Raw genomic sequence first — 26,436 nt, 5'->3', positions numbered from 1 at the left:
TGGTCAGCGCAGCTGCCGGTTAGGAGGACAGCTTGGGCAAGGATTGGCTGCGTGAGACGGGGCGTGGCACGGCGAAGACTGGGCCCAAGGGGTGGGGCTGACGCTGCAGCTGGCGCAGCTCAGACCCGGAGCAGCCGGCGCAGAACATCCAAAGCAGCCGCGTTCTACTGCCCGTTCCCGCGCCCGGGCCGGGGCTGGGCCCCCACCGCCGGGTCCCCGGGGGCTGCAGCAGAGGCGGCGGCGGCGCGGCGGGCAGGGGCGCCGCCCGCGGTTCCCGCCGGGGCCCGGGCGCCGGCCCCGCTCTGCAGGATGGGCACGGTGCTGTCTCTTTCCCCCGCCTCCTCGGCCAAGGGCCGGAGGCCCGGCGGGCTGCCCGAGGAGAAGAAGAAGGCGCCGCCCGCAGGAGACGAGGCGCTGGGGGGCTACGGGGCGCCGCCAGCGGGCAAGGGCGGCAAAGGCGAGAGCCGGCTCAAACGGCCGTCCGTGCTCATCTCCGCGCTCACCTGGAAGCGCCTTGTGGCCGCGTCCGCCAAGAAGAAGAAAGGCAGCAAGAAGGTGACGCCCAAGCCAGCGTCCACCGGCCCCGACCCCCTGGTCCAGCAACGCAACCGCGAGAACCTTCTCCGCAAAGGTCGGGATCCCCCCGACGGCGGCGGCGCCGCCAAGCCCCTGGCGGTGCCCGTGCCCACCGTGCCCGCGGCCGCCGCCACCTGCGAGCCGCCGTCGGGGGGCAGCGCCGGCGCTCCGCCGCCAGGCTCGGGCGGAGGGAAGCCGCCGCCGCCGCCGCCGCCCCCAGCCCCGCAGGCGGCGCCGCCGGTCCCTGGTGGTTCGCCGCGGCGGGTCATCGTGCAGGCTTCTACCGGCGAGCTGCTGCGCTGCCTGGGCGACTTCGTGTGCCGGCGCTGCTACCGTCTCAAGGAGCTGAGCCCAGGCGAGCTGGTGGGCTGGTTCCGCGGAGTGGACCGCTCGCTGCTGCTGCAGGGCTGGCAAGACCAGGCCTTCATTACGCCCGCCAACCTGGTGTTCGTGTACCTGCTGTGCCGCGAGTCGTTGCGCGGGGATGAGCTGGCGTCTGCCGCCGAGCTGCAGGCCGCCTTCCTCACCTGCCTCTACCTCGCCTACTCCTACATGGGCAACGAGATCTCCTACCCGCTCAAGCCCTTCCTCGTGGAGCCCGACAAGGAGCGCTTCTGGCAACGCTGCCTGCGCCTCATCCAGCGGCTCAGCCCGCAGATGCTGAGGCTCAATGCCGACCCCCACTTCTTCACGCAGGTCTTCCAAGACCTCAAGAACGAGGGCGAGGCCTCCGCCAGCGCCGGGGGTCCACCCAACGGGGGCGCGCCCGCGGCTCCCTCCACCTCCTCCTCCTCCTCGGCCGCCAGGGACAGCTGCGCGACTGGAGCCAAGCACTGGACTATGAACCTGGACCGCTAGGGATAACCCAGGGCCGCGCCAGCCCCCCGCCCCAGCCCCTAACACACACTCGGAGCTCCCAGGACCATCAAGCTGCCGCCGCTGCTACCGCCGCTCCGCGCCGTGGCCGGAGGAGGAGCCGCCCCTGCCCCGCAGGGGAAGGTGGAGGCCAGGATGCCAGAGGCCTCGGCGTTTGGATTTGCTGGGCGCAGGGTGGGGGTGGGGGATGAGCGCGGGAGAGGAACCCCCAACCTCACCCTTTCTATCTGTCTGCGCTCTCATCTCTCCAATTCTGCCCGGGTCTTCCCCTTCCCTTCTCTGTGTAAGTCCGTCTCCCTCGGACTTGTCCATTTCTTCATCTCCTTCCTGTATCTTCACCTTCCCTCCTTCCTTCATCTTTTGCCCTCCCACCTTCCTCCTCGCAGTTCCACTTTCCATTCCTTGGGTGTGTGTTTCCGTCTCCATCTTACCCACTACCTGACTCGCTCTCATTGCCCCGTTTCTCTTTCCGCACCTCTGTCCCCATTTCCCCTTCTTCTCTTTCCCTCGCTCCTGGCATGTGTCACCATCTTCCCCCTCCCGTCTGCCTTCCCCCCTCTCCGCCTGTGTTGGCTTGCATTTCTCCCTCCGACTGCGACCCCGTATTCTCCTCCCCAGACCGAAGGGAACATGAGTTCTTGATTGGGATCGACTGAGGTACAGCAGAAACTGCAACCCTGGGAGCCCAAACAACCACCAGGATGGTCCTTCGCCCCATCCCCACCACCTCTCCCCACCTTTTCCAACGTGTTGCATGCCGGGAGTTGGGGGGAGGGGGATGCCACCTTCAGGAGGCTGAGGTTTGGGAGCAAAAATCAACCTAGGAGGTCACCCCGGCGGTGGCGGCGGCGCCTCAGCAGAAGGGTGGGAGGAGACAGAATACTCTTCTTACTCTGAGGGAGGAGCACCCCTCTTCCTTGCCCTTAGGTGTTTTTGTCCCCCCCACCCACCCCCACTTTTAATTTATTTGGTTGTTTCCGGAGGGAGGGGGGAGGGGTGGGCTGGGCCCGGAACTGTCTGAGGTGCTGATCTGAGGCCGGACCAGAATTCTCCCGGGAGGGTACCAGGGACTGGGGTGGGCCTGGTGCCGTGTCCAAGGTGCCAATGATGCGGGCCGACGGTGCGGGCCGCATTGTCTGTCTGTCCGTCTGTCCGGGAGAGAACTATAAAGCGCTGGAAGCGCCTGCAGATTTTTTTGCGCCAGCCTTTTTTTGGGCCTTGGGAGGGAGGAAGCGGGAGCGAAACTATCGCAGGCAGGGCCCTCGGGCCCCCGCGGGCCTAGTGGCGGGGGCCGGGGGGGGGTTCGAGTCCCTGAGAACGGCTACTGTTTCCGTCACCCCTCCCCCCACTGACTTCCATCTTACAGAGAGCAAAGTGAGGGAGCCAGAGGATGAGGCCTGGTGGTAAGGCTGGATTCCTGCCCCACCCCGTCCCCCCACCCCCCGCCACCCCTGCCTTCATCTTTTCTGACCACCTGCGCATTAACACCCAGGCCATTTAGGGGATAAGTGATGAGGACAGCAGAAGTTGTTCCCCTTTTACAGAGTGGCTCATTGAGGCAGCATCAGCTAGTTATTGTTATTTTTTCTCTTTCCTCCACCTCTCTCTGCCATTCATTCTGTCAAGAGTTCAGTCAGGCCTGGCTAAGTCTGTCTTCACCACTCTCAGGTGGGGCCTGAATGCTACACTTAGCCCCATACTCTTTCCCTTACCCATGGGGCTGCTTCAAGGCTGTTTCAGCCACATGCCTACCCAGGGAAGCTTTGGGAGGCCCACCCCTGCTTGAGATTCAGACCTAGCCCTTAATCGCCAGGGAAGCTAGTACACAGGCAGCCTGGAAGACTCAGGAGCCATTCTTTGGGGTTGAAGGAAGAAAGTAAGCTATTTAGCCTGAGATTCCTCTTTGGTCCCCATTGCCTTCTTAACCACTTAACTAAGCGCCCCATTCAGTTTTTCATTGGCCCGAGGAGGCCCTGGCTGCAGTGGAGCGTTGGCGTCTGTGACCCTGGTCTCCGCGGAGACCTCCGGAGCATTCGGAGAGAAGAGGGAGAAGCCCACCTAGAAAGGCCCTGTTTCGCTGTCCGTGGTACTGACGGGGCGCACTCGGAAAGGGTGAGGGAGGGCATGCAGGAGTAGGAGGAGCTGCAGACCGCCTCAGTTAGGTTTTCCGGATAATTTGGGAGTAGATGTGATCCTTTCTGGTGGTAAGTTACAGGAGTCTGGCCCAAGAACCCAGGAAGACTGTCCTCCTAGGAAGACAGATCTCAACTCTTCCCCGGACTCTGCCCAGCGCCCTCTCAACCGGCCAGTAGCCGGAAATCCCCAGTTCAGATTTGTGAATCGAGTTCCCCGGGGGGAGGTGGGGAGAGCTGGTGGAAGGAAAGGCGGGAGCAGTCGCCCATTGGCTGGAATTTGGCGCAGTCAGCGCGGTGCCGTCATCTCTCTAGGTATGGAAGGAGAGAGGGAGGAGCACTTGGGTCACCCCGCGGCTGTCGCCATAGTAACCAGACTGAACAGGCGGGGCGGGGCGGGAGAGGAGCGAGCACTTTCCACTCTCTCACCTCTGGCGGGGAGGTTGCAGAGAACAATCCTGGTCCCTCTTATTTGGAACTAGTTATCGAGACTATTTGAGTGGGATTTCTGTGTTAGAAGAGCCCAACGGGGATGGGAAAGAGACTCGAGAGCCTACAGAGACCCTCAAACATCCTTGGGGAGGGGCCTCTAGATTCTGCCCCTGAACGCACAAACACAGCACCCTTCTATTACTACACTCCTATGCGCACTCGGACACACACACGTACAGGTGGGCGACAGCGCGCTTGCCTCCAAGAACCTGTGGTCTGGCATTTGGAGACCTAGAATGAGAAAAAAGCCTCAGTGCCTGGTGGCAAATTAAATCTCACCTTCCTTGCCACGCCCCAGGCATGAGACATTGCCATAATCCGATTAAGTAGTGAGGGACCAGAGGAGGATCAGCACGAATATGTGGAAGAATTAGCCTCCTGGGTCAAACTTGGTCAGATTCCTGTTTTCTCAGGGAGAAGGTGGTCATTAAGAGCAGAACTCGGAGCAGTCTTTTGAGAAGGCAAAGTGGAAGGGAGTAAATGCAGAAACAGAGTGACGTGCCTTCTCTTGACTGCCCAGAAGTGAACCTCTGGGAAAAGGAGTCCAGGCTTAGGACAGAGGTGGTGAAGAGGGCCCAGAGAGTCCAGCAGGAATGAGGGAGGGGTGGGCTGAGGAAAGATTGGAGATGGAGGATAGGAGAAAGAAATCCAGCTGGAGCCATGACTCAGCACTTCTGCTCAGCAAAGGTTGGAGGGCTGGGTGATTCTTACAGCACAGGGGCAACAGAGAGGGGAGGGGAGTAGGAAACAAATGGGCAGATAAACTGTGATCCGACCATTTGCATGATACATGCTGATACATGCATTGATATACAACACATTTGAACACAGAAGCAGGTACATAGGCATTTACACTGATGAAGTCTCATTTAATCATAACATATACACATCTCCACTTTCCTTCCCTGCCCTGCTTCCTGGAGCAGAGGACGTTCTGTTCTGAGAGCTATGCCTGCCTGTCCCTGGAATACCTTGATACTTAATGGGAAAGGAGAAACACAAAAAAATCACAGAGGTGTGTGTGTGTGTGTGGTTGTCGTGGTAACTGCTTTGCCTGCCAGGCAGGGTGCTCAGCAACCAGAGCATCTGGCAGTATCCAAGGGGACATTCTGTGGCCAGGACTTTGCCACAGGCACCCAGATGGGCATCTCCAGAAGATTTCTACCACAGAGGCTGCCAAAGCAGTCCCTCTGACCATGCCACCATGACCAGGGACATCTGGTAGCCAGGTTTGGAGGCCTGGCCTTCTTCATGTGCCCCACTTTAAGTGCAACTCCTGACCCCTTTATACACCATAAACAGCACTTGCCATGAGTGGCCTCAAGACAACAGAGGTTAAACTTTAAATACCTTTATTAAGACCATTACCGGGACTTTCCTGGTGGTCCAGTGGCTAAGACTCCAAGCTCCCGGGGCAGTTGGCCCAGGGTTTGATCCCTGGTCAGGGAACTAGATCCCACATGCCACAACTAAGACCTGGCACAGTCAAATAAATAAATTATATATATATATAATTTTATATATAACTTTATATATATATATATAAAGACCATTACCTTCCCTTTCAGCATCTTGTCAGACAGCCAAGAAGATCATCTATACTCACACAGGTTAGGTGTATAAATGAGGCATACAAAAAGTGTTTTAGTTCAGTGTGATTAAAGATTGAGTATAAGACAGATAAACTGCGGAGCACAGTCTCAGGATTCAAGTTCCTTTGATCTGAGTTTAATATTCTGATAAGGCTTTTAGAAGCAATCTCTCTTTTACACTTGCAGACTGGCTGTCTGGCTTTGTACTCTAGCACCCCGCTTTCCTTTTTTCCCTAGGCATTCAGGTTTAACCTCTTAGTTTCTGGCTTAAAATTCTCCCAACTCATTTTGGGCTTCCAGGGGATTTCTTTTCCCCTGGATTCTAATTCTTTAGCAGATAGCTGCTCCCAAGATCTCTACTTGGTGACATTGCCCACCATAGTTACTCCCCTTTTACAACTTTCCCCTGCCCCATTGCTTCACCTCCCCCTGTGACTGATATTTGGCTTCAAGACAATATATCATAAAATTAGTCTCTCTGCATGCATTTTTATGTATGACAATCTAAAAGGAAGGAGGGGTGATGATAAACAATGTAAATATGAAAAGGGATATTTCTTTATAACCTTTATACATTTTACTCCTTTTTAAAAAATTTACATATTACCCCAGAAAAGTGCAGGACATCAAGAAAAGCATAAGAAATAAGACTAATGCTGGAAGGCTTGCCCTACCATATATTAAAATTTACTAAAGAGCTAAGGTCGCTAAAGCATAAGGCACTGATGTAGGAACAGATGTATCGGTAGAACAGGACAGATAATCCCAAACTAAACTCTAGCATAGGTGGGAATTTAATAGATGATAAAGGCACCATTTCAGATCCATTGGGAAAAAAGATAGATTAGTCAGTAAATGCTTTTGGTATAACTGGATAGTCATTTATATGAAGAAAAAAGATCAATCCTTCCTCATTCTTAGCCCCCAAATAAGTTCCAAATTGATGAAAAAATTTAAAAAAAATTATAAAAACCTTAGAAGAGAGAACAATTTGAAAGTATCTATTAGAAATTCAAGTGCATATATTTTCTACCCTGGAATTCCAATTTCTAGTATTGACCCTAGAGAAATACTTGAATGTACAAAGAGACATGATAAAGATTTGTTTATTGTATTACTGTTTAGAGAGAGAGAAATTGAACTCAGCCTAAATATCCACCAGTAGGTTAGAAATTAAAAATGCTTTGATATAATATTCAGTTTGAAAGGATGGACTGGACTGTACATACCAAAGTGAAAGATCTCCACACACATAGTGTCATTAAAAGTTGCATAACAATATACATAGTACCATATTATTTATGCAAAAGCAAAACAAATCAAACTGTAATTTCTGTGTGTTTGTGTGTGTATAATAGAAGCTTAAGAAAGATACAGATCACTCTTATTAAGTGACTTCTGGGAAGGAACTGGGATTGATGTTGTCTAGGGGACTTTTGCCTTATCTATGGAGTTTAATTTTTGCAACAATGTATTAATGTTATTTGCATAATTAGAAAATAGTAATTAATATGTGATAGTAATCTAATATTAAACAAAATACTTGAATAAAACATGTGTTTATAATATTATTATTGCATCTTGGGTTGGGTCAGTTCAGTTCACTTCACTCGTTCTGTCGTGTCCGACTCTTTGCAACCCCATGAACTGCAGCATGCCAAACCTCCCTGTCCATCACCAGCTCCTGGAGTTTACCCAAACTCATGTCCATTGAGTCGGTGATGCCGTCCAACCATCTCATCCTCTGTCGTCCCCTTCTCCTCCTGCCTTCAATGTTTCCCAGCATCAGGGTCTTTTCAAATGAGTCAGCTCTTCGCATCAGGTGGCCAAAATATTGGAGTTTTCAGCTTTAACATCAGTCCTTCCAATGAACACCCAGAACTGATTTCCTTTAGGATGGACTGGTTGAATCTCCTGGCAGTCCAAGGGACTCTCAAGAGTCTTCTCCAACACCACAGTTCAAAAGCATCAATTCCTTGGTGCTCAGCTTTCTTTATGGTCCAACTCTCACACCCATACTTGACTACTGGAAAAACTGTAGCCTTGACTAGACAGACCTTTGTTGACAAAGTAATGTCTCTGCTTTTTAATGTGCTATCTAGGTTGGTCATAATTTTCCTTCCAAGGAGTAAACACCTTTTAATTTCATGGCTGCAATCACCATCTGCAGTGATTTTTGAGCCCCCCAAAATAAAGTCAGCCACTGTTTCCCCATCTATTTCCCATGAAGTGATGGGACCAGATGCCATGATCTTAGTTTTCTGAATGTTGAGCTTTAAGTCCACTTTTTCACTCTCGTCTTTCACTTTCATCAAGAGGCTCTTTAGTTCTTCTTCAGTTTCTCATAAGAGTGGTGTCATCTGCATATCTGAGGTTATTGATATTTCTCCCAGCAATCTTGATTCCAGCTTGTGCTTCTTCCAGCCCCGCATTTCTCATGATTGGGTTGGGTAGAGAACATCTTTTTAGACGTGGAGAAATCTTAAAGAAAAAGATTGATTCCACTTAAGTTGAATGTTAGAGACACAGAGAAAAAGAATGGCCATAAACAAGATTGAAAAACAAGTGACAATCTGAGAGAACATAATTGTAACACAATATATTTTCAATAGAAAAATAGTTAAAACTGTGAAGAGGTAATTCACACAAAATATAGATAATCAATAAGCACAAAAAAGATACTTGACTTCACTATTAACTAAAGAAACGCAAGTCAAAACAGTAGTGGGATATTGCATCACTGACAAAGATCATAAAAATAGAAAATCCCAACCATGATTTAAAAAAAAAATGGGGAAATGTGCACTTCCTTGCACTATTGTTGCCATATACATTAGTCCAGTATTTTTGGAGAGCTACTTGACTGTGGATCAAAATGTGAAAGGCAATATACTTATTGTCCCAACTACTGCATTTCCAGAAATTTGCCCTAAGGTGATAAGTGGAAAAAGACATGATACAAGGATACTTATCATAACATTGTTTATAAAAATAAAAAATTGGTTGTGTCAGTAGGAGATGAAGTAAACTGTGACAAATCAATATTCATTGGGATATTATGAACCATTAAAAATAATACATTAATCTATATTAAAAATGACCATGACAAAGTGAAAATAGTGGGTTGAAAACAATGTCGTCCCATTTATGTAAGAGAGAGAGAGATCTTTAAATAGCTGTCCTTTTCCTGTCGTTCAGATCCTCCACTTAACAGCTACCTCTTCCTGATGAATTCATTTCAATCTGCCCCATAGTCACCCCTCATCACATACCTCAGATTGATTTCTTCATGACATTTTTTCCTGCCTGATAATTTTTTGTTACTTATTTTGTATCCTGTCAATAAATGGTCTATCTTGTTCACTGCTAGATTCCCGGCACCTGGCAGTAGGCAACCAATTGTTATTGTTCAGTCTCTCAGCGTGTCTGACTCTTTGCGATCCCATGGACTGCAGCACGCCAGGCTTCCCTGTCTTTCACCATCTCCCAGAGTTTGCTCAAACTCAAGTCCATTGAGTCGGTGATGCCACCCAACCATCTCATCCTCTGCTGCCCCCTTCTCTTCCTGCCCTCAATCAACAGATATATACTGAATCTGTGTGTATGTGTATGTGCAGCAATGCCAAGTTTTAGGATGTTTTTGTCTGTTTAGTCACTCAGTTGTGTCTGACTCTTTGAGACCCTGTCCATGGGATTCTCCGGGCAGGAATATTGAAGTGGGTTGCCATTTCCTCCTCCAGGGGATCTTCCTGACCCAGGGATTGAACCTATGTCTCCTACATTACAGGTGGATTCTTTACTCACTGAGCCATCGGGGAAGCCTAAAATTTTAATAGTTGTTCTCACTAAGTGGGAGGATTTTAAAAGACCAGTTTTACTTTCTTCTTTATACTTTTCTGAGCTTTTTAGTTAATTACAACAAACTAAACTATTGTTATTACCTAAAAAAAGAAGAAAAATTGTAAAGAAAAAGAGATAGAAGATAAATAAAAGGAAAGAAGGAAATGGGAAAAAGTGACACTCCTTTTCCAGTGTCTGGAAAAGGAGAAGCACACATCTACAGCCCTGCCCTCCTCCTCTTTCACATGTCTCCAAAGTGACTTCACTCCCTTCCTCCTCTTCAAGCTATTTCCAGATCCCTAGGATTTAAGAATGTCCCTTGCTGGACAAGAGAAGTGAGACCCCCATCTATCCCAGCAGGCATGGGTGTGTGTACATGCACAACACATGTGTAATACAAGCACACACAGAGAGTATGGGCATGCACACGTACACACTCTTACAAGGATCCATCTAAGGCCATTTAAAGAACATTTCTCTATCTTTCACATAAGTGCTGAGGAACACCCATTGTTACTTATACAAACAATAAAGCTAGGGAAAATATTCCACTTCACATTAGCTTCTTCATATCTTTTCTTTAAACAATGAGAATTAGCGCAGCACCTGAAGAGTAGATCATTACTAGCAAAGTAATGCTCAAAATTCTCCTAGCCAGGCTTCAACAGTACATGAACCGAGAACTTCCAGATGTTCAAGCTGGATTCAGATAAGGCAGAGGAGCCAGAGATCAAGTTGCCAACATCTGTTGAATCATAGAAAAAGCAAGAGAACTCCAGAAAAACATCTAATTCTGCTTCATTGACTACGCTAAAGCCTTTGACTGTGTGAATCACAACAAACTGTGGAAAATTCTTCAAGAGATGGGAATATCAGGCCACCTGACCTGCCTCCTGAGAAATCTGTATGCAGGTCAAGAAGCAACAGTTAGAACAGGGCGTGGAAAAACGGACTGGTTCCAAAATGGGAAAGGAGTATCTCAAAGCTGTATACTATCACCCTGCTTATTTAACTTATATGCAGAGAACATCATGTGAGATGTTGGACTGGATGAAGCACAAGCTGGAATCAAGATTGCCTGGAGAAATATCAATAACCTCAGATATGAAGATGACGCCACCCTTATGGTAGAAAGTGAAGAGGAACTAAAGAGCCTCTTGATGAAAGTGAAAGAGGAGAGTGAAAAAGTGAGCTTAAAGCTCAACATTCAGAAAACTAAGATCATGGCATCTGGTCCTATCATTCATGGCAAATAGATGGGGAAACAATGACAGACTTAATTTTCTTGGGCTCCCAAATCACTGCAGATGGTGACTGAAACCATGAAATTAAAAGACACTCACTCCTTGGAAGAAAAGCTATGACCAACCTAAATAGCATATTAAAAAGCAGAGACATTACTTTGCCAACAAAGGTTCATCTAGTCCAAGCTATGGTTTTGCCAGTAGTCATGTATGGGTGTGAGAGTTGGACCATAAAGAAATCTGAGAGCCGAAGAATTGATGCTTTTGAACTGTGGTGTTGGAGAAGACTCTTGAGAGTCCCTTGGACAGGAAGGAGATCAAACCAGTCAATCTTAAAGGAAATCAGTCCTGAATATTCATTGGAAGGACTGATGCTGAAACTGAAGCTCCAGTGCTTTGGCCACCTGATGCGAAGACCTGTCTCATAGGAAAAGACCCTGATACTGGGAAAGATTGAAGGCGGAAGAAGGGGACGACAGAGGATGCAATGGATGGATGGCATCACTGACTCGGTGGATATGAGTCTGAGAAGCTGCTGGAGTTGGTGATAGACAGGGAAGCCTGGCATGCTGCAGTCCATGGGATTGCAGAGTCAGACACAACTGAGCGATTGAACTGAAATGAACTGACAGTAGATCTCAATAAATGGAAAATGGGTAAATGAACCAAAGTAGTGACAGTTTCCATGTTTTGCTTTGGTTGTCAACAAGTATACAATTAAATATATATCTTTAGGACACAACTGTGGTAACTAACTCCTCCTAGATATTTGATATTCCTCTTCTCTTTTTGAATGTTCTTGTTTTATGCTGGATTTGGAGATTAGGATTTGTTCTGTTTTTGAATTTTATTCTGGTATTTTTATAGTATGTTTTATAGTGTCTTTATTTCATTAGTTTATTTTGGAATTTATTTTTGTATGTAGTGAGAAGGAGAGAGAGAACTATTTTCCCCAAATGAATAACAGGTTGCACCATCTTTTGAACAGTCTTCCTTTTCTTCCAGTGTATTCCATCTCTATCTTTTATGAAATTTTCACATGTCTATGGGTCTGTTTTCAAGGCTCTCCTGGGTTCCACTGGTCTATGTGACTCCTGCTGTGCTAAACCACACCTCTGATAAAATGACTGTAGTTTTGTGGTATGCTCCTTGTTCTTTTGCTAAGACTGTCGTGGCTATTCTTTTTTTTTTTTTTAATATTTATTTATTTTTGGCTATGCCAGGTCTTTGTTGCATCCTGCAGGCTTCTTTCTAACTGTGTCTCGTGGGCTTTCTAATTGAGGCACTGCACGCAGTAGCTACAGCGTGCAGGCCTCCTTAACCCGAAGAATGTGGCATCATAGTTCCCCAGCCAGGGGTTGAATCCACATTCCCTGCTTTGGAAGGCAGATTCTTAACCACCACCGGACCAGCAGGGAAGTCCCCCAAATACATCATCCAGAAGAACTTTAGAGCCAAGCCTGTCAGTTTCCATAAAATCCCTTTGGAAAAAAAATCTTGGGACTTTGATTGAGACTTAAGAGTTTATAGATTAATTTGGACAGATCTGACATTTTATAATAATGAGTCATTCCACCCAGAAACATGCTAAGTATTCTATGTATTCAGGTCTTCTTTTATATTCCTTAGTGAAGATTTATAGTTTTATTTTTCCATTTAGATATTTCCCATGTATTTCATTAGGTTCACCTGGGAATGTATTTTTACTGCTCTTGTAAATCTGTCATTCCCAATTCTTTTCCTTATTTCTACACAGTATGGAAAAAGCAGAAGTTTTTGTGTACTAACCTTGTATCTTACTGGATATACTATTTTCATTAGTTCTAATTGATTTCCAGTCGAGTCTCTTAGATTTTCTAGGGAAGCAATCATATTGTCTGCAAACTAGGACATTTTGAAATCTTCCTACCTAATATTTGCATATAGCAGATAACTTTTCTTGTCTTATTGTGTTGCCTAGGACTTCCAATAGAATGTTCAGTAGTAGCAATGATGACAAGGTTAGAAGGGGTAAAAAAGACACCACTGCCTTTTCCCAGACTTATGGGAATGCTTCTCATATTGCAAAAATTGCTTTTTTGTCTTTTAAAGCTGAATATTCTGTTTTATGTATACTGCTATATAGTACAGAGAAGGCGATGGCACCCCACTCCAATACTCTTGCCTGGAAAATCCCATGGACAGAGGAGCCTGGTAGGCTGCAGTCCATGGGGTCACAAAGAGTCAGACACGACTGAGTGACTTCACTTTCAGGCATTGGAGAAGGAAATGGCAACTCACTCCAGTGTTCTTGCCTGGAGAATCCCAGGGATGGCAGAGCCTGGTGGGCTGCTGTCTATGGGGTCGCACAGAGTCGGACACGACTGAAGCGACTTAGCAGCAGCAGCAGTGGCTATATAGTAAGTCTTCTCAAATCATTTTTTGGAAGTTGATAAAGCTCTAATCAAAATACTTTTTCAAATTGCCTGTTCCTTGTGGAACACCAACTGAGCCATGATCCTGGGCAGGTACAAGTTGGGGACAGAGGATAAAGTGGCTGAATGCTCCTCTGGGACTCCTTTTTCCCTCCTGACATTTGAAAGCAGTGTTATATGATGTACAGAACAAAAGACTAGGAGCCAGAGGTTTGAGTGCCTACTCTACATTTACTAAAAGTTGATCTAAGACAGTTATTCAACGTCTCTGAATGTCAGTTTTCTCATCTATCAGATGGAAACAAGAAACTCAGATTTGTGATGTCTTAGCAAATGGCTATAATAAGAATGACAATATTACTGTTTTTGGAGTAACAACCATTGCTATGGTAGTCAGCACTATTAATACATTTTGACAGAGGGATCAAGGGACCAACACAGGGTCCAGAAGGGGACCCTAAGCTGCTCTGACCAGCTCTGCTGGCCCCCAAGGCAGTAGGGAGCCCTAGAGGCCTGGGCCTCCCATGAGCAATCTGTGACCTGGGTGATATGTGTTTACTCCTTGCTGCCAGGCCTCGGCCCCAGTGGGACCCACGTGCCTCTCTCCGGAATGCCAGCCAGGGGACTTGCTACAGCTGCTGGTGAGTTAGATGCCTGTGCCAGCCTGGCCCAGCCCAGCAGTATTCCTGAGTCTAGGCATTTGGGCCAGGAGACCAGGCCTCTCGTGGGACTCTCCACTCCAAGGATGCCCCCTGACCCAGCAGGGAAGAACAGCTGGGCCTGCCTCCTCCACTCACCTGCTTTGTGATGAAGGGTGGGGAAAGATGCTCACTGGGGGCACCTCAGGACTCTCGGCATGAAGAATCCTCAAACTGTGAGAACACGAAATAGCAGGCACAACAGTGGGCCGATGCTGTACTAACATCCGTGCTGCAATATGTAGTAGAAACGTGCTGAGATTTGCAGCAAATCTGGGCCCTGCCGTTTCCTCACGGGGGGACCTTCAGACTTTTTCCCCTCATCTGTCATATGGGAATTGAAGAGGCTATTGTATCTGATGAAATCATACATATGGATATGCTTTGCTAACTGTAAAGCACAGGACACATATAAAGGGGTCCCAAATCTAGCCCTTTTGGCACATGGTTACAGACACGGCCAGTGGACAAACACGTGTAGAGGATGGGCCCTAGAACTTGTCTCTCTGTCTGCTTGTCAACGGTAGAAAACCAAGAGGAATGAACTGAAGAACTGGAAAGGTGATCATAGAAAAGGAAAATGAAGCCTAGAGGTTATCAGAGCCTGGGACCCTTCCCTATTTCCCCATTCATCTCCCCATCTGATGTTGCCCCAGATTCTCTATGTTGCAGAATAGAAAAAGATAGCCCTGTCTGGAGCCTCCGTGATAACTTCCTGCTGTGTTGCTAAGCAACCTGGCCTCCTCTCCCAGAAAAAGGAACCCAGGATCTGGCCTTCCAGCCTCCCTCAGCTACTTCCTCCTCCCCCAACCTCACAGAAGAAGCTTCTCTGACTCATAGAAGAAGTTGGGTGCAGTGCTGGGGGGATTAGACTGGGGAAGGTGGTGTGAGCCCCCAGAGCAGGGGGCTGTTCTGGGCTGGTTGGTCAGTGCTGGGGGATGGTAGTTATGGAATGGTCCTCAGTGCTGGGATCTTTAGGCATATGCTCTGCCCATGGCAGCAAACCAACAAGGTGGATATAACCAGTGTTTCCATTTTACAGATGAGGACAGTGAGGCTCAGAGAGAGCAAGTAGCCCTTTCTTTCCCACAGGAGATAGGCAGAGGTTGCATCTGAATCCATGTCCTTCTGGACTACCTCTGCTCCATCATGCCATTTAAGATAAATGCAGGGGTCACTCTGGCCACAGATTCTAAAATGTATTTCTCAGAGACCCACAGACTTAGAAAATGAACTCATGGTTTCTGGGGGGAAGGGATATTTAAGGACCTTGGCAAGGTCATGTACACATGACTATTTTTAAAATGGATAACCAGCAAACACTTACTGTATAGCACATGAAACCCTGCTAAATGTTATGTGCCAGCCTGGATGGGAGAGGGGTTCAGGGGAGAATGGATACATGTATATGTATGGCTGAGTCCCTTCACTGTTCTCCTGAAACCATCACAACTTTGTTAATCGACTACACATACCCCAATACAAAATGTTTTTGGTGTTAAAAAATAAAACAAAAATAAAATGTTTTTCTCACTCTGTAATTTGTCTGGAACCAAGGTGAGTACTGAAATTGGGAACCTAGCCTAGGATTGGGCTGAGATTTGGGAAAATTATCCTGCCACTTCCTGGGCTTCTCAGAATCTGCTCAGTTTTCCATGAGAAAGGATCAAGGGAATAAGGGATGGGGAAGGAAGTGAAAACTGGGCTGCTTGGGCTTGAATCACCTTGCTGCCATTTAACAGCACTGTGACTGCAAGCGATTTATCTAATATTTTTGTGTCTCGAGTTTTCCTCATCTATAGAATGGGAATAATACTAAACCCAACTCCAAAGGGTTATGAGGACTTGGATGAATGTAAAGCTCCTTAAATAATGCCTGACACACAGATGTTCAATAAGTATTAGTTTTATTATTATTGCTTCTAGGACACCTTAGCATATAAAGCTCTTTCACATCCCCAGTGGTTCAGAGAACTCACAGCCTCTGAAATCAGACGGGGTTCAGATTCTGCTCTGCCCTTTCTCACCACGTGACTTCAGACTTAACCCCTCAGTGGGTTGCAGGTCACCTCCACACAAGGAGGAGGCTTTCCAAGAAGGCCCAGTGGGAGAGGAGCTGGTGTGATGGGTGAGGACTTGAGCTATGGGGTCACAGGTTGAGCCAGGCAGTCAACTTCTCAAAGCCTCAGTTTCCTCACCTGAAAGTGGAGATAACCATCCCCACCTGGCAAGGTGTGGCCAGGGCAAAGAAAGACCACAGGTAAAGTATTAGCATGGGGCAGAGCACGACACAGAGTCAGGTTCAATGAATGGCAGGCACATATTTTATTATCAGCAGTTCTACTTGCTGTGAATTATAGAAAAGGTTAAGGAACAGGTTGAAGAAGTGCATGTAAAAGATACTTTAAAGGGAATGTGAAGGAATGAAGCCTAGAAAAGTACATCACAGCAACCCATTTTGGTGTCTGCCTGTGGTCACATGGGCTGACGTACGAGCAGGTGATCTGTAGGCCTCAGTGCCCTGGGTGGCATCACTGCTCTGTGGCTGTGCAGGTCTAGAGCATGTGGCTATGGATGTCCTCACACGGCATGCTAGTTGGACTTCTGATTCCATCTGCCAAGTGAAGGCAAGTGGAGCTTGGTCACAAGGAGCACACATAGTGGAGAAGACATGGGTCTGTGTGATCCTGGGAGGATGGGGGAGTGATCCTATAAACACGGTGACCAAGGCCACCTCGGACTATGGAGAAACCACTCAGAGCACTGGGAGAAGGCCTGGTGAGGAACCTGGTCCAGGGACAAGCCCTGAGACTTTGGCCAAGTTTCGTAACATCTTGGGCTTTGGTTTACTTATCCTCCAAGTGGATAAAGCCATCTAGGCCCCTCTGTCTTCCTCCCTGACCCTGGACAGGATCAATAGATCAATGGATGTGAAGGTGCTTTGTAAACTCTGTCATGCAAGTGCATGGCAGGGGGTGGGGTGGTGAGTGAGCCATATCTTTACCAGTGACATGAGTGAAGAGAGAGAGAAAAGGCTCAGACCTTCAGGGAATGAAAGGGGCTGTACCCTGGACTGGGAGAGAGAAGCAATGGTGGGATCAATACCTTGGAGAGCCAAAGACCAAGGGGTTAAGGGTCAATAAGGACAGGCCTGGGTCATCAGGAAGCTGAGTGTGGTAAGAGTGTGGTTCCATCAGGGCTTGGGTGGAATGGAATCAATCCAAGACGACAGTAAATGGAATCCCAGAAGAATTATCTGAGGGTTAAATAGTAAGTCAGTTGTCAATCTACGACCAGAACTCAGGTTTTCTAATGCCCCATCCTATAAGCTTCCCAAACTGGCTTGTGTGAAGCAAAGAATAGAGGGCAGGGTGAGCTCTAAAGATGTGATGTCATAGGTAAGAAAAAGTGAAAGTGAAAGTCACTCAGTTGTGTCCAACTCTTTGTGACCCCACAGACTGTAGCCCGCCCAGGCTCCTCTGTCCATGGGATTCTCCAGGCCAGAATACTGGAGTGGGTAACCGTTCCTTCTCCAGGGTATCTTCTCACCCAGGGATCAAACCCAGGTCTCTTGCATTGCAGGCGGATTCTTTACCATCGGAGCCACCCAGGAAACCCATAGGTAAGAAAACCGTCTAATCTAACACTTCCCCTGGCTTCCCAATGATGCCCAAATCCCTCCTTTACCAACTCACTCACAGGACTTTGAATCTCAAAGTAAGCTAACCCACCTCCCCTCTCAACCTTCCAAGGAAGGTTAGTAGCCCAGTGACAAAGCACTCCTTGTCAAGGTCCATGGCAGAAGGTTCTCCATGAGATCAAGTTGACATATCTGCCTCACTGTAGCTTTCTACCATGTGTCCCAGTACACACGTCCAGGTGCTCTGCCACAAGAAAGCTCTCTGAATAATTGAGGACAGCTTCTGTGTCTCATTCCCTACTGTGATTTCCCAGACCACATTTCCCATGGTTGGTTTCCCAGCATTCTTCCTTCTTCATTTGGTATGTCCACTATTCTATCTGTTCTCCATTTGATCTTCTCCTGAAGGTGTTATCTATTAATAACACCATGTACAACATGCTGGGAGCACAATCATTTTTTTTTAATTTATTTTTTGACTGCACTGAATCTTAGTTGTTGCATGTGGGCTTTCTCTAGTTGCAGCACACAGCGGCTACTCTCTAGCTGTGGTGTATGAGCTGCTCATTGCAGTGGTTTCTCTTGTTGTGGAGCACAGGCTCTGTGGCACGTGGGCTTCAGTAGTTGTGGCTTGTGGGCTCTAGAGCAGAGGTTCAGTAGTTGTGATGCAGGGTCTTAGCTGTTCCTTGGCAAGTGGAATCTTCCTGGACCGGGGATGGAACCCATGTCCCTTGCATTGGCAGGTGGATTCTTAACCACTGGAACATCGGGGAAGTCCTAGGGGCACAATCACTACAGCAAGTGGATCATTTCCTTCATTCCAGGGTGGCCATAGCTGCATCAATGCATCCTCAGAACACAATGGTTTTTCTGCATTTAGCTTACAGTCTCCCATGTAATGTTGTAACTAAGACACCGCTAAGTGTTGTAACTAAGACACTCATACTCCTTGCCAGGAAATTTCACCTTTTTACCTTCAACCCACAATTCTTAGCAGCCCAGATATTTCTGGGACCTGGTTCTGTCTCCCTTGTGTATTCTTTCTTTCCCCTCAGCTTCTACCCTCTGCAGAGAGGCCCTCTGCCTCTCCCTCGGAGTCACTGAGTTCCTCACCAGGATAGACTCCTCCCCTGGCCATCTGCTGCCTGAAATGCATGATCCCACCCGTCCACCTCATGAGGTCTACAGAGCATAGCAACATGGAACGTGCTGATGCCAGAATGTTAAGGGACTAAGCGTGGGCTAGTTGCTCAGTCATGTCCGACTCTTCGCAACCCCATGGATTGTAGCCTGCCAGGCTCCTCTATCCATGGAACTCTCCAGGCAAGAATACTGGAGTGAGTTGCCATTTCGTTCTCCAGAAAGGGACTAAAGCAGGCACCATTTAATTCCACAGGGCGTAGAGAAAAGGAAGGTGATTATGACAAAGGGTTATAAACAGTGACCTCTGTGTAATGAGATGGTAGGTGACTTTTCCCCATGTTTCATTACATATTTCATTCAACTGGTATTTAATGTAGGCCTTGTCTATTTTTCAAATTTTCTATGCTGAGTGTGTTATTTAGAAAACCAGAAAAAAATAAAGTGAAGATGAAAAGAAATACTCTTTCCCTAGATGGACCTCGATGATTTCATTCCCTTTGGGAAGGAGCATTCAGGCTCTCCCTGCACTTATTAATAATTGACCTGCCTTCCCCCTGCATTTCCTGCCCACGGGGCACAGGGAAATCTCCTTGACTGCCTCAGGCAGTCTCCAGGCAACAAGTCTCCAGGAGGGATATGGCCCCAGGGAAAGAAACACGAGGACCACGGAGAAGGCCTGCCCTCTGTGTTGTTTCCGTCTAAGGGAACGAGTTTAAGGCAGTTTTCCTGCCTACAGGTTTTGTAAGAGGCGTGAAGAAAGCATAAGAGCTGTGGCCCCGGGTGGGCACAGTATTCAGAAAAGCCTCAGGTGGTGAAGAAAATGGCTCAGCCAGGAGGACCATCAATTGATCCACTTCTCAGGTTTCTCGAGGTGGGACCTGGGATGCAGGGCTAGCGTTCCTCCCTTTGCGCGCCTCTCTGAAAGCTAAACTTGGCCTGAAGGCTTCCCAGGTGGCACTAGTGGTAAAGAACCTGCCTGCCATTGCAGGAGTCATAAAGGACGAGGGTTCGATCCCTGGGTCGGGAAGACCCCCTGGAGGAGGGCATGGGAACCCACTCCAGTATTGTTGCCTGGAGAATCCCCTGGACAGAGGAGCCGGGCGGGCTACAGTCCAGAGGGTCGCAAAGAGTCGACACGACTGAAGCGGCTGAGCACGCTCACACGTCGGATCCTCAGCTTAGCTGCAGAACCCGGCTCTGGCTTATCTTCCTCAGACCAGCAGAGGGCGCGCGCCACCCGCGAGAAGGAGGTTTGCAGCCGCAAGCCCGGAGGGGAGAGGCAGGCGCAGAAGGGGAGGTTACCCTCTGAAAATGAGAACGCAGATCCAGAGAAAAGAGAACGTTGGAAATGCTGCGGGCGGGCGGGGCTTGGTGAGTGGGAGTGAGAAAACAAGTCTGAGTGAGGATAGGATAGGGAGGAGAGGGGCGGTGGGGAAGGGGATGAAATGGTGACTGAGGGATGTGATGATGTGAAGATGAGAAGATAAGTTGGGGTGGAGTTTGGGATGAGGGAAGGAACTTGTGGAAGGATGGGTGCGATGAGGGTAGGTGGGATGCCAGGGCGCGTTGGGAGAAGTCAGGATGGGGTAAGGTGAGAAGGGGCAAGCGGAAGGCCCAGCAAGGCAAGCAGAGAAGGGGTCGGTTGCGAGGTAGGAGGGGGCTGCAGCTGGAACCCACTCACTAGGAGCTCTGCGCTCCCCTCCAGTAGAACCCAAGGCTGCCTGCCCTCCTTCTCTGGAGCTTTTCCTTGACAGGCCTTTCTGCACACGCCTGAGCTGGGCGTCTGGTTACCTTCTTGCCCCTACCCCCGCCCCGACCCACCCCCCCTCAAAGTTTCTGGGGCAGCTAAGAACAGAGAGAGGAAGCAGCGGGGAGCTTGGGAGCTTTAATAGGTCTGGAAGGGAATAGAAACACACTGCAGTCCTGCAGGAGGGTTGGGGGTGGGAAGGAAGGGGGCCTGGAAGCTACCTAGAAATGTGTGAGGTGCCGGGAGAGGAGAAGGTGGACTGAGCCGGGGCGGGGGGGGGGGGGGGGCAGGAGGGGAATAATGAGAAAAGACTTGGAATTCGAGAGAGGGGTCATATCAGAGGGGCTTCCAGGAGCCAGAGGGAAACACAGATGGAGGGGAGGGAAAATCAGGAGAGATGGAGGGACCTGGGGTCTAGAAGATTAGAAGTGGGGGCACAGTCACCCTCCCTCGGGGGCTGCGGGACGAGGCGGGGGCAAATCCAGTGGTAAAGAAAGACTGAGGCGACGTCAGTCCCTTCCCGCCCGGGCCTGGGTGCAGCGCGTGGAATCAAATCTGAGCTGGAAAGAACGGAGGGGGAGGCCCCGGCCCCCTCTCCCGTATGTGGGTGGGATTGAGCGAGGCTCCCGGCGGCTGGGAGAGGCCCCCGGGGCACCCGGTCTAGTGGTAATGGCCCCCGAGATGCGACGCCGCGGCCACCGCGCCGAAAGGCCCGGGCGGCGGCTGCAAGCCCGGGCTGGGGTAGAGCGCAGCGGTGGCGGCGGCCGTGGCGGCGGGGCCCGGGCCTGGCCAGTAGGAGAAGCCGGCGGGCGCGACGCCGGCCGAGGCGGCCATGAGGTTGAGTTTGGAGAGGCCGGGGAAGGGCAGCGGGGCCAGGCCGGCCGGCAGCTTGTACAGCGCGCCGTCCTGGGCGGCGGCGGCCGCGGCGGCGGCCGCGGCGGCGGCGTGGGCGTGCGCGGGGGGCGGCTGGCAGGCCTGCGCCAGGCCCTGGAAGTCGAAGCGGTAGGCGTAGCGCTTGCCGTGCACCTTGCTCATGATGTTCTTGTCGTAGTAATAGCGCAGCGCGCGGCTCAGCTTATCGTAGTTCATGTTGGGCTTGCTCTTGCGCTCGCCCCAGCGCCGCGCCACCTCGTCTGGGTCGGTGAGTTTGAACTCGCCGTGGCCGCCCTCCCAGGCGATGCAGCCAGCGTTGGCGCGGTCAGCCAGCAGCTCCAGCAGAAACTGCCACAACTGGATCTGGCCGCTGCCTGTGGGGAATGGGGCGGTCAGCCACAGGCGGGATGAGGGAGGCGAGCGGCGGGGAAGAGGTGGGGTGCGAGAACCCACCACTCCCCCCGCCCAAGTCGGATGTGGGGGCCGGTGTCAGGGAGGAAAGGGGCACGTCCAGCTGAGTAACTGGGCGCAGCTGGAGCGGCTGGCCAGGGAGGAGATGATCAGCAAAACCGTCCCTAGGCAGTACCGCGCTTTCGCACAATGGAAACGCAACCCCACGGGCGCACAGCTTTGCAAGAATTACGGAGCGAAGGGAAAGCATCACTTCTTCCGTGTGGGGGCAGCGGTACTCCAAGGCACAGGGCTCTTGGAGGTAAGCGAAGGCGGGATATCACCCCTCGGCCTGAGAGCCCTTACCGGGTGCAGAGCCTGCATAACCGCTCGGGGTAGCCTACATAGGTGGTTAGCTAGCCACATCCCAGCTGGACCATGTCCAGAAATCCAGAGGGAAGAAGTCGGCCTGCAACAGGATCACTCGGCCCACGGGACAAGGCATACACTTGAAACCTATGCCTGAGGTGGAGAAGAGGTGATGTCTGGCTTCCTTGCGATACCATGTCAGACTGGGATGGGGACAGTGGTTCCCTAAGTGTGAGAGGAACGGCAGCCTCTGAAGTCTCCCACCCTTGCCAGCGTCTGGTGCTTGGGCTACTCCAGTTCAGCCTTTTTTTTTTTTTTTTTTTTTTTCGGAACAGGCGGGATTCCCAGGGTACCAAGGTGTCAGTTCCCATGGGACATGATACACAGCTCTGAGGAGAGGAGACCCAGACACTTCTGTGCTTGGCTCCCTGCCTCCGCCCATCTTTGGCCAAACTCCAGGCCCTTCTGCCCTGTCCAGATTTTCAGGGTTGCTAGAAAGGGCCAGGAGGTTTTCCCAGATAAGTGGGTAGTGAGAACTTCTGTTTCTGTCTTGGAGCCTCAGTCAGACAAGTGGAGAAAAATCTTGACAGAACTAACCCCCCCACCCCCCCCACCCCACCACACCCCCACCGCACCTCACCCCACCACACCCCACCCCATCCCAGTCCTCACACCTACCAGCATGTATACACACACTCTTTTAGAATAAAATGGATTTCCCTCGAAGTTGTCTGATTATTGTTTTAAATTGAGTCTGGTGAAGCTCTCTTCTTTTTTCAGTGATTTCCTCAGAACCCAGATGCTGCCCTCCACCATAATTTTGACCCCAATCCTTTCACATCAGCTCTGGGAAGGGCTCCCTGGCTCCAGGTCAGGAACACTGCATTTTAGGGTCAGAAGCACAGCAAGGGGTGGGGGAAATGTGCATCTGGTACTGAGAGATGTAGAGGCTTGGAAACTCATTCCTATTGGGTGTTGTGCTCCCTTTTAGATAAAGCAGTTGCTGGCCTTGTTTTTCTGGTCATGGTAATTATCGGTCACTTGATGAGATCTAGGGTACCAACTATGGGGCGTCCCTCCCTCCCCCCGTAAAGAATCTGCCTGCAATGCAGCAAACACAGGAGATTCACTTTCAATCTCTGGTTCGGGAAGATCTCCTGGAGAAGAAAATGGCAACCCACTCCACTAATTCTTGCCTGGAAAATCCCATGGACAGACGAGCCTGGTGGGCTACAGTTCAAAGGGTCACAAAGAGTCGGACATGACTGAGTGACGACGCACAGGGTACCAACTGGGCAGGGACCAGTGGGGAGGCTTTCCCTGGTAGGTCAGCCAGGTCCCGCTGCCAGCATGGCAAAGCCAAGGGTAATTTAGCGACCAGCCAAAGGCGGGTGACACCTGAAATGGCCTAGAGGACTTGGCTCACGGAGCCAGGCTGGCCAGGCCAGTGAGGCAGGTGGGAGCTGGCCCTGGTGCTAATGGTGACTCAGCCTGGAGTGGCCTGAGAGCACTTCTCCGGGATCACCTTGCTGGGTGGCGTCCAAGCCTTGTGCTCCTGCTGCCAGTAGGGAAAGAATACCAAGCACCAGAGCAGGAGAAAAACATTCCCAGCTGAAAAGGGGCGGGCCGGGGTGGTGTGGGGGCGGCAGGGTCTTCTCAACCTGCCCTGGCCGGCAGGGTCAACACTGGGTCTCAGCAGGTACCAGAGCCAAAGGCCAAATGAATGTTTCCCACCCCCCACCGCCCCAGCCTCCCCACAATCAGGCCCGGACCCGCCGTTTCCCAAAGCCCAGCGTTCCACATCGCTCCCACCCGCCGTTGGGGTGACAGTGGCGCCTGTCGGTATGCGGCGGGTGCCCCGGGACCCCATCCTCGACTCCGCCCGTACACTCCGGCGGCCAGCTCACCTTTCTGTACCGCGGGGCTCAGCGGTCCCCAGCCCGGGCTCTTTCCTTCTTTGAAGAGACCGTCTCCGACGGGATCTGTGGCAGCGAGAGAAAACAGTCAAGCGGATCCAGGCGGAGGTTGCCGACTTGACCGAAAGCCCCCCAGGCCAAGGCTCAAGGGGGAAGCGGGGGGTGCCATGGTTCCCGGGCGAGAGGCTGGGGGCCCTATTCGTCCGGCTCCTCCTCCCGGAGCCTGGCCCGGGCGCGCGCCGCGCGGAGCCCCTCCATAACGCCCAAGTCAGGAAACGCGTCCAGGAAAAAGGAAATCCGCTTTCCGAACGGGCCGGCGGGAGCCTTATAAAGCAGAGCGGGGTTTGCGCCAGCCGAGCTGGAGCGCGCAGAGCCCACCGGAGAGGAGGGGACGCCTGGAAGGCTGGGCTGGTGGGAACGCTCGGAGCACGGAGGTGAGGAGCCACGAGGGCGCCCGGGCCACGCCCGGCTGACCACAGCCCCCCAACACTGCACGCGCGCTCAGTCCCTTGCAACACTGAAGACCCCTGCTCCTTTACCAGGCTCTTTCAGCCCCCGAGCCGGCGCTCCTGGCTCCCCAGGCTCTCACTGTGCTCACTTCAAGTCCTCTAGACCTCACACTTAAACCTCTAAGCGCTCCTTCTGCTTTTAAGGTTTCCTGATGCCCTAGCTGGCTCAGTTCTGCCAGCAATCCGAGTCTCTGGACCGCGCCCCCTTCCCTTGGACCCCGGCATCCCTGTCCCAAGCCCTAACCCAGATTTCCCGCCCCGGGTCCCGGTGCCTCCAGCCCCCAGCTGGTCCCTGGTACCTGGCAGGTACATGTTGATCAGCAGGGGCTGGGAGGCGCCGCTCTGTCTCATCGCCGCCAGGGACTGGGTGGTGGGAGGTGGGGGGGGGGGATGGAAGAGGGGGGGATCGCGTCAGGCTTTGAGCTCCGGGGCACAGATCCCCGCCCGAGGCGACCGAGGTGACAGGGAGAAGAAGGCGGCGCTCGGTCCAGCAGGGCCTGGCAGGAGGGGGCTGCCCGAGTGCGGCGGGGGATGTGGGGTGGGGGGGTCCTGGAGCGACGCTCCCAGCTACCAGGCTGTTCGGAACCCTCCGGCCCCCAGCGCGGGCAGGGGCCGCAATTTCCGTTTTAATTAAAGAGCTGCCGCCTCGGCCCCCCGGACCCCGCCCCCGCCCCTCTTATCGCCCCATCGCAATAAAGTCTCCGACGTGCCGCGCGGCAGCCAAGCGCGCCAGGCAGCCCCCCGCACCCCGCAACCCGGGAGACGCGCGGGGGATGGGCCTGGGCCTGGCGCTCTGACGGGGGTCAGGAGCCCATTTCTTTTCCGCCTCCCTGACTCTGAGCAAACAGCAACGGGGTGGACTACCCCGGCCCCACCTCGGACCCCTGGGGCCACAACGCGGGGAGGGGGAGGCTCACTCCTTTTCATCCATTCCCCCCACCTCACTGCTCCACTCTCCTCCCCTTCCTCCCCCCACCCCTACCCGGGTTCCCGTCTCCAGGCTGCGTTATCTGCATCTTCACTTTTAAATTTCCGCTTCCCTCCCTCTCGCCTGTCGCTGTGCTCCGGGTCGGCAGCCGTTGCTCTCTTTATCTGCCCCGCTCCATCCTCGCTACTTTTCCCTCCTCCTCCTCCGCTCTCTGCTCTTCCCTAGAGACCCGCTCTCCTTCACTGTCTCCCTCTTGTTTCCCCGGGTTTCCTGTCTTTCCAGGGTTCCCAGGCCTCTGGGCCATCACTGGGGTGTCTCCCTTAACTTTTAGTGGGTTGCCCTTCTTTTCCCTTTTTAGGTCTCTCCTTCTTTCATCTAGTCCTCCACCCTCCTCCTCCTATCTTCCCTTCTGTCTCCTCTCTACCTCTCCATCCTGTCTCTCTCTTTCTCTTCCTTTTCTCATTGATTTGTTCCCACTGATTTGTGGCATATGATCTTCCTTCCATTCCCACCCACCACAAGCACTTCTCTCCTATCTTTCCCCATCTCTTGTCATCCCAGCTTAACCATCTACCCTCACAACTACTCCTGATTATCCCTGAACTAGGCTGCAATTGGCACCTTGCTCTAGCAGAAGAGGAGTTAAAATAGATGTACTGTACAAGGCCCCCAACCCAGGGAAAGTGGAAGTAAATCCACTCTGGGAAAGGGACAAAGGCGGGTATGTGGTTCCCAAGTGGTGGCCTGGAGTCTCTGGATACAGGTGAGGCTTCCTGGCTCTGGAGAAGTGCATCGGGAGGGATGCTGGCTGAAAATGAGGCCCTGGGCCTGGAGCACCACCTGCAGCCATACAGCATCTGGTGACTCCAGGCAGAACTGATAAACTCAAAGCCTTTCTTTCCCACTGCTTGACTCAAGGAGACAGGAGGCCTGGACTTCAGGGCACTTGGATTGGAGTAAGCAGGTTACCTGTAAGATCCCTGGTCCTGGGATGCCTGACTGAGAAAGGCTGGGAATTCCAGCTCGAGGTGGGGACCCTGTGCATTCTTCACTTGGT

The 26,436-nt window shown here is 51.2% G+C and overlaps 2 protein-coding genes across 2 annotated transcripts; one reads left to right on the top strand and one right to left on the bottom strand.

Annotated features, from left to right (window-relative positions):
* Nucleotides 1-292: 292 nt before the first annotated feature.
* On the top strand, nt 293-2,382 carry CDK5R2 (cyclin dependent kinase 5 regulatory subunit 2). Its single transcript, XM_061147913.1, has one exon. The coding sequence runs from the start codon at nt 310-312 to the stop codon at nt 1,432-1,434; it is 1,125 nt and encodes a 374-aa protein (XP_061003896.1). The 5' UTR covers nt 293-309; the 3' UTR covers nt 1,435-2,382.
* Nucleotides 2,383-21,054: 18,672 nt separating this feature from the next.
* FEV (FEV transcription factor, ETS family member) lies at nt 21,055-24,829 on the bottom strand. Its single transcript, XM_061148724.1, has 3 exons — nt 24,751-24,829; nt 23,934-24,008; nt 21,055-21,641 (listed from the first exon to the last, which is right to left on the bottom strand). Exons 1-3 carry the CDS (start codon nt 24,800-24,802, stop codon nt 21,055-21,057), a joined length of 714 nt encoding a protein of 237 aa, XP_061004707.1. The 5' UTR covers nt 24,803-24,829.
* Nucleotides 24,830-26,436: the final 1,607 nt, after the last annotated feature.

Source organism: Dama dama, chromosome 8, assembly GCF_033118175.1.
Source record: "Dama dama isolate Ldn47 chromosome 8, ASM3311817v1, whole genome shotgun sequence".
NCBI classification, from domain to species: Eukaryota; Metazoa; Chordata; class Mammalia; order Artiodactyla; family Cervidae; genus Dama; species Dama dama.
Note: the sequence above shows the minus strand (reverse complement) of the source record. Positions and strands in the feature narration are given on the sequence as shown.